At 44.8% G+C, this 11,238-nt stretch overlaps 1 protein-coding gene across 2 annotated transcripts; it reads left to right on the top strand.

The window, feature by feature from the left end:
- Positions 1-293: 293 nt before the first annotated feature.
- Positions 294-11,237, top strand: LOC135524484 (beta-2-syntrophin-like). 2 transcript variants are annotated; one of them, XM_064952052.1, is made up of 7 exons: positions 294-1,251; positions 5,187-5,397; positions 5,488-5,728; positions 8,187-8,329; positions 8,553-8,749; positions 9,148-9,338; positions 9,437-11,237. In XM_064952052.1, exons 1-7 carry the CDS (start codon positions 531-533, stop codon positions 9,527-9,529), a joined length of 1,797 nt encoding a protein of 598 aa, XP_064808124.1. In that variant the 5' UTR covers positions 294-530; the 3' UTR covers positions 9,530-11,237. The 2 variants fall into 2 exon arrangements, with proteins under 2 accessions (XP_064808124.1, XP_064808125.1); XM_064952053.1 differs by having other exon boundaries at positions 297-1,251; positions 5,521-5,728.
- The last annotated feature ends 1 nt before the right edge of the window (position 11,238 follows it).

Genomic DNA, 11,238 nt, shown 5'->3' with positions numbered 1-11,238 from the left:
GCTTGTTGACCTTGAGCTACCATGAGAAGATCTAAAGCTTTGTTAGATAGTTGAAAATGTCAATGAATTGTTCACTAATATGCTATAGCCTACATGTTAAATACTATTACCATTCGTTAATCAATTATAAACACTTATATTATAAAGTGTCTGTTACAATTTAATAGACGGGATAATAGAGGCCTATAGTGAGAAGAGAGATGGACTAGCCTTCAGAAGATTTAAAAAATTTCTTGACACCCCGCCTCTTTCATGAATAAGTAATTTGAGGTCCCATTCATTGGCTGTTTCTGTCATCCGGCTCCGAGTTTTTCCTCAGCAGGCGGCCCGCTTCAGCACCCCAAATGAAGAGGGAGGCCGTCAGAGGCATTTGTTCCCTTCCACTTTTTTTGTTGAAACATTTTCCTGCAATCTGTGCGTAAGTGGGTGTGTCAAATGTAGTTTAGGATAGTGCTTGGGTAGCCTACGCACTCTGAAAATAGGAAAAGTTCATCATGAGTTTAGTCTGAAATCTACCGCGGACTACCAGGATGGCTGTCTGGACACGAGCGGACAAAAATGGTCAATTAGATCTTTTGCTCCGGGACCGCTGGATCCGGGTAGCGGCCGAATTGACCCGCGAGACTTTCACATTAACGGCCGAAACAGAGATAAGCGGACACGGGAACAACTTGGATTACACCAATTCAGCGGGCCTGCGGAATGGAACGTCTAACGGAAACGACCCGGGTTTAGCGTCGGGAAATTCGAACCGTGGTCAAACCTTAAACCCAGAACTACATCCGAACCATGGTGCGCTAGGACGAAGCGGTAGCCCAGCGCGCGGGGGCATCAACCGGGGTCACTACGACGGTTTTAATAGCCCCAGCCCTGGCAAGTATAATCGTGATAACGGTACGAACTCTGATTTTGGCAGCCCGGGGTCCAGTTACGGTAGTCCTGGATCTAGCTTCAGTTCCAGGCATGGTGAAACTTCCATCAATTTAGAATCCGGCGCATCAGAAGCTGTGCGTAAAGTTAGAGTTGTAAAACAAGAGTCTGGCGGGTTGGGGATCAGTATCAAGGGGGGTCGGGAAAACCGAATGCCCATCCTCATATCCAAGATCTTCCCCGGACTTGCAGCTGATCAGAGTCGGGCTCTTCGGGTCGGCGACGCGATCCTGTCAGTAAATGGAAATGACCTCAGGGAGGCTACGCATGATCTAGCGGTGCAGTCTCTAAAAAAGGCCGGGAAAGAGGTTACGCTTGAGGGTAAGTTTCCAAACGCAATAGCGGGGATTTGAGAAGGCCAGTCAGTCTGACAGCAGCCTTCAGTAGTTTCCAAAACAATGTTCGATTTATAGCCAAATGCGACTTAATTCTGCCTTTTTCTTAGAAGATGCAGCCTAGGCCTAGGATGCAGCTGTGGGCAGAATATTGCATCAGGAAATAGACACATAAATACCTAAAATAAGATCATGAGCAGCCAGTTAGATGAACTGATTGATCACCAGGCTACTTTTTCATTTATTTTCAACGTAGCCAGAATTCAGGCCATGGTTTTAGGCTACAATGTTTACTTTCTAACACATTGCCAGACCACAGGGCATAGGCTACAATGTAACAAGTTCACACTCCACAACCATTGACGGGATTTTATAGGGGGCGGTGTCAACTGACTCAACGTAGCCTATCTTTAGGTCTATTGTAAACACGAAAGTATTGCACTGTGGTTACAAAATTAGCTACATTGTATTTGTGGCAGTGGATTGTTTTAGATAGGTCATTGTATGCTAACGCGGTGAATCATCACGTTTGTGTGCTCATATATTGATTTTAGGAGCATTTCAGTGTAAAGCCCAGGGTTTGGAAACAACTGGTCAGGGTCTGAAATGCACTGTGTGGTGGTTAATGGTTTGCAAATGAACTCAGCATGAATACTGAATAAGGTTGGATGTAGTTAGTGTGATGCAGTTTGTGTCATTTAGCAAGTCAAATGAGTTCTCACTATGACCCCAAAAATAAAGTCGTATTTTCTGCTTCTTGTCTGAAATAGACCTAATAGTCCAAAATAAGTTTGTGTAATCTCTGTCTCTCCATTGCGGAAAACCTGTGATTTTGTTTAAGGAATGTGCCAGTTGCCTGTCACTGTTTGTTAGAATGACAGGGAGTGAGTTGTGGTCTTTGTAAATGGACCACAATTCCAATCTGTCTGCATTCTCCTCATCCTCTGAAGGTCAGAATGAGGTTTCAATTCCCAGACCAATATGTAATGTACACAGTCCATAAACGCTAGACATTACAGCAATTAGTGACTTCACATTCCTCAACCAGGTTGCTCCCAAGGTCTGTGTAGAACTCTCACACAGGCCTGGATGTTGTGTTTCTAACTAATACGATATCTGCTTTATTTTGCCGTTCATAATAAACATGAGCACACTGTAATGGACATTGACTAACGCCATTCAGTTAGTACATTGGCTCATGGCTGTCTTGTTTAGTTTGTCTGCTCGTTGGTGGATAGCGGAGGAGGCCATTGTCTGGTTAAAAGGAAGAATAAGAACACTACAAAGAGACAAAGACTGTATTCATAAAATGGGGACAGGCCCGATTAGAGACAGTTATTTTCTTTTGTTCACAAGCCAAAACTTACTGACCAATAACCATTGAACATTTCACTTGATTCTACAATGCGTCATAAAAGCCACCACATATGAAGTATGTGATTAATATCAGTGGGATAAAGCACATTTGCTCTCCAGTCTCTGTCTCATCGTTTTTTCAAGTTGTCTGCGTCTGTAAACAGAGATGGATATCCACATAAATATCTGACCATAACCTACCTAAGACATTTGTTTGTGTGATTCATTGCATGGACAGTGTTGCAGCATGTGTACTTTCTATAATGTTTTTTTAATCCACCTACTGGATATATACAATGCTTCTGCCAACCTGCATGCCATCCTTTTGTGATCCAGGTCAGGGTGAAAAGAGGTGAGGAAGGGGATAGGTGTGTGTGTGTGTTTGAATGGGAGCAGCAGAGGGGGCTTTTTTGAATGGGGGGCAGGTGTGTATATTTGAGGGGAGCAAAGGGAGCCTCTCCAGAGCCTTCTACCCCCCCCCCCCCCCATCTGGGGAGTCTGACACAATGTTCTCATTAAAGGCCTGGCAGCACACAGTCTGTGGCAAGGGGGGAGGGGGAGAGAAAAGAGGGTGAAGCTGGACAAGTCACAGTAGGATTTTGGTCAAAAGAAAAACATTGGTAAGGGTCTGTGGTGTAACCGATCACTTAAAGCCATACCCGGGTGAAGGCTACAAGAAGAAGACAGAAAATGTATGCCTGATCAACCCATGGGGGATTGAACCTCAACTCCTTCAGCCAAATATAAGTTGGAGTCAGACAGATTCCCTTGGCTCTTCTCCGCTTCCTCCTCTCTGTCTCATTCCTCTGCATTGCTGTGGGCATAGAGGTATGGAGGGAGAGAGAAGAACTAGCTCCAGCTATGTGTGATGGCATCTCTATGCACCTCTTCTCATCTCTCTCAATCACTCACTATTCTTTTCTTTTATTCTTTCATTCTTTCTTTTGTTCTTCACACACACACACACACACACACACACACACACACACACACACACACACACACACACACACACACACACACACACACACACACACACACACACACACACACACACACACAAACTGTCCTCTGTGTACTGCCCTAATTAAAATTAAAATCGGAACTGGAGCTGAGTGACAATGCTGACAGTTATAATGAGATCTTTAAACAGCACCAGAGAGGGACAGTGAGAGTAGCTTCTGGAACCAACTATCTGACTCAGAACTTTTCACAAAGTTTTAACTCCATGTTGGGTGTGGGACACACTTTCTCCTCGTTCAGTTCAACAGGCTACTCTGCCATAAAACACCAACTAGCCCAAACATCCTCCTTGTTCCACTGCAGTCTGCACTTACTCAAGCAGAGAGTGTTGGCAGATGGAGATGTAGTGTTAAGTCTCCAATTCTCCAATATGTATCTTCCCTCTGAATGCGAGCCAGTGTCATAACGTCTTTGTCACCTATAGCTCAACGTATCATTGCTAAAGAATATCCATACAGATACCAGAGCTACAGTACAGTGGGGACGTGGGAATGCCACACACAGAGAGAACCTGTATTTAAATATACCATGACATTGATAACCACATTGGAACACTGCAGTGGTGTTGTGACTGGAAGAAGTCTTGACTGAGCATAATTACGTTAACTTGATTCGTCATTTATTACTCCTCACTAAAACATGTGGCGGTGTGTATTGGGCATATGCCACTATAACAGTGAGTGTAATCTTTATTTTGCTTCATCAGGATTCGCAGTGTGACTGTAGCAGGCTCTGTCCATCTTGCTTTCTTTCTGGGTTGGGTTTGGGTAGGGGTTTCCTCATGCTCTAGCTCATGTCTAGAGGTCCAGCCGCTTCGTGAAACACATTCATACACACATACGGTACATATACACACCAAAAGACTTGCAGAAATATTCCCTGACACGGTTAGTAAGAGCAGTGTGGTTCGCAGTGTCTTGGAAATGGGTTCCAATCCTTGACCTCTTGCCTCACCACTACCTCCCTCTTTCCGTCAAATTACACACAAACAGTCCACCCATATTCATACTATATGTTTGGGCCAACTACTTTCACAACCCTAGTCCTCTCCTACATGCAACAATGACCTCATCCTTTCAGCTCCTCATATCGAGTTTCTCAGTCAGAGCAGAGCGACCCAGAGGACTAACATACACCAGTAGAGGGGAGAGAGAGAGAGAGAGAGAGAGAGAGAGAGAGAGAGAGAGAGAGAGAGAGAGAGAGAGAGAGAGAGAGAGAGAGAGAGAGAGAGAGAGAATAGGCCGCAGGACCAAATTTGGAAAGTGAATTCATGATTTCAGTCAAAGCCATTCTTCTCCAAGCAGCCGACCTGCCAAGCACACAACTGCTCCGCCAACTCTCCTACTCAGAACAACTCCACAAGAGACTAATACATCCTTATAAGACATGTATTACTCTTTAATTGAGCGTTGCAACTTTTCAACCATAGTCTGAAACATGATCAATCGTGTGTTGCGTTTAGACACACTTTTGTACAACTTGAGGTCTATGCATAATTAATCACTAATGTTCTTTATTTTGTGTCTTTCTGCGTTTCTGTAGTTAAATATATCAGAGAGGTTTCCCCACTATTTAAGAAGCCCTCCTTGGTGGCAGACCTGCCGTGGGATGGGGTGCGTCCTCAGTCCCCCAACTTCAGTGGCAGTGAGGACTCTGGGTCCCCCAAACACAGTGGGGCCAAGGACAGGAAGGTCATCCTCCTCAAAATGTGCTTTATCAGCAGGAACTTGACCATGCCTGACCTGGAGAACAGGTAAGACCTGCATTGTGTGCGTTCAATTGAAATGTGGCATAAGAGGGAAAATAGGAAACATAATGAGAATGTTGATTTGGTATGTTTTAGTAAGATAATGATGAGGACTGTCGACTCCCAAAGGCTCTTGGAGCTGCACTCCCCTGATGGCCAGCACACGGTAGTGATGCGCTGTAAGGATGGCCCCAGCGCCCACTCCTGGTTCACAGCCATCCACACCAACATTGCTGCCCTGCTGCCCCAGACTCTGGCCCACATCAACTCCTATCTGGGCTCCAGCACCACTGGGTCACACCCCCAACTCAAACACATCAGCTGGCTGGCAGAACAGGTACTGCACTCATATAGGCCTTCAGAATAAATTACACAAACACACTAAATATTAAGCAAAATAATCAAATTGAAGTACTGTATGCTGCTGTCAAATACACTTGTGTACAGATTCACACATACAGCATGGTGTAATGCTGTTCCGCCTTGTATAATAGTGCATATGTACTGTGAAGAGTTTTATAAATGGGTCACTGTGTTTGTTCTGAACTTTCAGTTGTGATATTCTGTAGTCTTTTAAATTTGCTATCTTATATGGTGTGCGAATCAGAATTTATTTAAAGTGCAGTTTACATGTGTTACAAGTCACAGCACACGTTATACATAATTAAAAAGAACACTTGTTATGAACATAAGCGGTTTTAAAAAAACAGAGTTCTTTAATAGAATGGCATAAATCCTCTTCCAACGTTGTCAGCGGAACAATTGTATAGTGAAATGCCAGGCAGACTCCGACAGAACAGGACAAGGTGGACAGCTTGGGCATCAAAAAACACAAAAAGAATCAGACACTGAAAGTAGCAGCTAAACATAAGAAGAGAAATAGAGACCTAATCAGGGGGGAAGAGAGAACAGGTGGGGAAAGAGTGAATGAGCTAGTTAGGGGAAATGTAGAACAGCTGAAGAATGAGAGACAGAGAAGGTAACCTAAAAAGACCAGCAGAGAGAGACAGAGTGAAGAGAAAGGACAGGAACAGACATAAGACATGACAACACTAGAGACAACACAATTGAAGAAATGTCAACAATGGGGGGGAAAGAGTAACAGCTAAACATAATGAATGTAGCAAATAGTCCACAGGGCATAGCTGCATTGGAGCAATAGCCCACAGAGCATAGCTGCATGGGAGCAATAGCCCACAGAGCATAGCTGCATGGGAGCAATAGCCCACAGAGCATAGCTGCATGGGAGCAATAGCCCACAGAGCATAGCTGCATTGGAGCAATAGCGCACAGAGCATAGCTGCATGGGAGCAATAGCCCACAGAGCATAGCAGCATGGGAGCAATAGCCCACAGAGCATAGCTGCATGGGAGCAATAGCCCACAGAGCATAGCTGCATGGGAGCAATAGCCCACAGAGGATAACAGCATGGGAGCAATAGCCCACAGAGCATAGCTGCATGGGAGCAATAGCCCACAGAGCATATCAGCATGGGAGCAATAGCCCACAGAGCATAGCAGCATGGGAGCAATAGCCCACAGAGCATAGATGCATGGGAGCAATAGCCCACAGAGCATAGCTGCATGGGAGCAATAGCCCACAGAGCATAGCAGCATGGGAGCAATAGCCCACAGAGCATAGCAGCATGGGAGCAATAGCCCACAGAGCATAGCTGCATGGGCGCAATAGCCCACAGGACATAGTTGCATGGGAGCAATAGCCCACAGGGCATAGCAGCATGGGAGCAATAGCCCACAGAGCATAGCTGCATGGGAGCAATAGCCCACAGAGCATAGCTGCATTGGAGCAATATCCCACAGGGCATAGCTGCATGGGAGCAATGGTCCACAGGGCATAGCTGCATGGGAGCAATAGCCCACAGGACATAGCAGCATGGGAGCAATAGCCCACAGAGCATAGCTGCATGGGAGCAATAGCCCACAGGGCATAGCTGCATGGAAGCAATGGTCCACAGGACATAGCAGCATGGGAGCAATAGTCCACAGGGCATAGCAGCATGGGAGCAATAGTCCACAGGGCATAGCAGCATGGGAGCAATAGCCCACAGAGCATAGCTGCATGGGAGCAATAGCCCACAGAGCATAGCTGCATGGGAGCAATAGCCCACAGAGCATAGCTGCATGGGAGCAATAGTCCACAGGGCATAGCAGCATGGGAGCAATAGTCCACAGGGCATAGCAGCATGGGAGCAATAGCCCACCGAGCATAGCTGCATGGGAGCAATAGCCCACAGGGCATAGCTGCATGGGAGCAATGGTCCACAGGGCATAGCAGCATGGGAGCAATAGTCCACAGGGCATAGCAGCATGGGAGCAATAGCCCACAGGGCATAGCAGCATGGGAGCAACAGCCCACAGAGCATAGCTGCATGGGAGCAATAGCCCACAGGGCATAGCTGCATGGGAGCAATAGTCCACAGGGCATAGCAGCATGGGAGCAATAGTCCACAGGGCATAGCAGCATGGGAGCAATAGCCCACAGGGCATAGCTGCATGGAAGCAATGGTCCACAAAGTGGGTAGCGGTGTAGTGTCAGTACACCATGTTAAATGTATAGACATTGTCTGTGTGTGTTTTTTGTTGGCCATGTTGGGGGTTGACAGGAAGCACTTTGAGACAGAACCAAAGGAAGGTGCCGTTGCGTTAACTTTTCTCTGGGCCCACCTAGCATGACACCCACACAACTACACAATCAGATGTGGAAAATCTCATCAGAAATTACATAAGCACTTTGACACACTTCTCTCATGCTGTCTCTCTTTCTTTATGTTGTAGGTCCAGCTGGATGGTGGGCGGCACCAGTTCCGACCAATCGTCATGGCACTGACAGAGAAAGATATCCTGCTGTTTGAATCAGTGCCATGGAACCGCGAAGCCTGGTCCACACCCATGCTCACACACCCACTACTTGCCACAAGGTAGGACAACAAGTTTGCCAGCCAGAATTAGAATGTAGGTTGTATTTTTCTTTGTCTGTCTGTCTCTATTTCTTTCTCTCTCTCTCTGCCATTTACTCTCTGCGATGTGTTGGCATTTTGTTATCATAACTTATGAATCACTGTAAGCTTTTTAAAAATCACTTGTGGGAGGAGCAAACAGTGAGTTGATATAACCTTGTGGTTTGTTCCTGTTTCTCTGTAGACTGGTGCACTCTGGCAGTGCCCGCAGTTCCCCGGCACAGGGGGCAGACCTGGTGTTTGCCACTCGGACGGGTACAGGGCGGGGCATCGAGTCCCATGTGTTCCGGGTGGAGACACACTGGGACCTGTCCTCGTGGACCCGGGCCCTGGTGCAGGGGGCGCATGCTGCCGCAGAACTCATTAAGGAGGTCTCCATTGGTGAGTGTGTGTGTGTCTGTCCGTATTTCTAATGTTGGTTTGTCTAACTATCTGCATATATTATTGAGTGAGGCTTTGGAATCACATGATTCACTTCTCACAGTGATACAGGAAGTGGTGACTGAAAAAAGTGAATGTACCAAAAACACCAGTGGGGGAAAAAAGTTGTAAAGGAAGAAGCATAGCCAGTTGGGGGAATGTTTCCACTCAATAGAGAACAATAGTTGGCTGCTAGTATGTGCTGGAAATGTTCAGTCTTTTCCTTCCCTATTCCACTGCAACACAAACATGTTCATAAACTCTTTCACACAGGCACATACTGTTCCAATTACACACACACCCACACACGTTTACTTTGTGCAGTACTGTTCTCACACTTCCCTCCCTCTGTACCTCAGGTTGCATGCTGAACAGGCAGGACGTTCGCCTCATACTGCACTATGAGAAGGGCTTCACTGTGACCCGGGAGCCAGGAGAGACTGCAGGGGGTGCTGTGCTCTTCAGATACCCCTTCGAGAAGCTCAAGATGTCTGCAGATGACGGGATCCGCAACCTCTATCTGGACTTTGGGGGTCCAGAGGGTGAAATGGTAAACTACATCACTGTTAGAGTGTAATGGTCTAAAAGTCCATTGACTGTATTGATTAATGTACTGTTTGTATTTTTTATCTTGTCTCTTTCTTTCAGGTGTTTGACCTGCACTCTGGCCCCAAGCCCATGGTGTTTGTTCTTCATTCCTTTCTGTCTGCCAAACTGACTCGTCTGGGCCTGCTGACGTGAAATGGGAAGAGGCTGAAGTCGGGAACATATCCATAAATATTCTTATTTTTACTATGTATCATTCAACAGAGCCTTCCAATGTAATTTTGGATTTTTCTTTATGTATGTACTCTGTTCTTGTCAGGCAAATGAGTGATTTTGTGATGAACAGAGTACGAGTTTGTTCATATGAGCATGTGTCAATTGGGTTTCCAAGTTGATGACTGCGTGTGAGTGGCCTAGAGCATACTGCCAGAATGAATGGGTTTATACTTTTGCATTTCTGTTGGCTTTATAGAGTGCCTGTTACCCAAAAACTGATTATCTAGCACATTATCCAAAATGACTGTTATAATCAGTATTGCCAACTGTGCCTTGTTACATGTAGTCATAAATGCTATTTTTAGTGTGTGTAAAAGTATTTTTTATTTTCAAAAGGTAATAGGTTTTAAAGCAAAGTAAGCTTTCAACAACATGCAGAGCAATAGTATTATTCTTATATTGTTAACATGCTATTTCCGTACTGTTTTTCAGTTAATTATTTTGTATGTATATCCTATGTTTAGCATGACTTGACTATGAAAATGTGATGCTGTTTTTGAGCATTTGCAAAACCATGGCGTAACGCCAGTGACCCCTGTCACCTGCCTCAAAGTCAACCTGCCCTCCAGTAGGCTAGTCACACTGCCAAACCATTGTCCTATGCTGCCTGAGAACACCACTTCCCTTTATCATTCCCTTCTGCATTAGCCCTAAGCCAATGCTTTCTATTAAAGCTCATGAGGTCATACCTATGCTTCTCTGCCTTTTTCTGACCTCGTATTTTTCTGTGATTCCTGAGGAAGTGTTGCATACACACCATGTAAGCATAATATTTACTGTCAATAGGCATCCACAGTAAAGTCACTGAGCTACAAGCTGTCTGCTAAGTGTTCTAGGGAATGTTTCCATCCAGTACATAATTAAAATAAGCTAAATATATACCTATAAAGAACGTTCAAAGATGTTCATTCAGCACTTTGATATCTGAGAAAACACAATTTCAGCTGTAATATGGTACCTCATCATGTCCATTTAGTGAAAGAAAGCTTTGGATGTGTTTACTAGCAGAAATGGGATGCTATTCTTTTATTTTGTTTTATCCCTGTATAAGCTTATCATCTTGCTGTATGTGACCTCTGAGTCTTACATATGTCAAAGCTCTTTTTCAGACCCTGCTCTACCACGTGATCACCCTAACAGCTTGTCTCAGTATGTAAGCGGATACTGTACGTGGGGCCTAGTGGATGCTGCCAATTGTATGACTGAACTCTATCCCAATTCAGTCTCTGTAGGCCTACTTCTAATAATGGACATTTTTATCAATACCTGAACTGTTCAATTTCTAGCTTGATCGCCACCTTAATTTACCCATGAATGTATCTTAATTAGCATTTCACATTGTCAAACTGTCATATCTTTCTCTTTTGGTTGTTAGTTTTGAGCTATATACTGTTATTGCAAAGAAAAGCTTCTTTTTTTGAGAAAGGGTTTTTTAACCAAAGTTACATGTGGCAGCTTGCGTTCCACACAATCATTTAGCAGAGAAAGCACAGGAGAAACCCTGCTGCTGCAAAACTGTTATATGCAAAGTATTTTAGACTTCCAAGCCTGTATTAAGATGTAATGTAATAATCTAAAATGTAAATATCTATAAGAATTAAACATGTTAATGTCCAACTGTAACAAAT

The sequence above is a fragment of the Oncorhynchus masou genome, chromosome 31, assembly GCF_036934945.1.
Source record: "Oncorhynchus masou masou isolate Uvic2021 chromosome 31, UVic_Omas_1.1, whole genome shotgun sequence".
Lineage (NCBI taxonomy): Eukaryota > Metazoa > Chordata > Actinopteri > Salmoniformes > Salmonidae > Oncorhynchus > Oncorhynchus masou.
The sequence above is the reverse complement of the archived record's forward strand: the minus strand, read 5'-3'. Positions and strand labels throughout refer to the sequence as shown.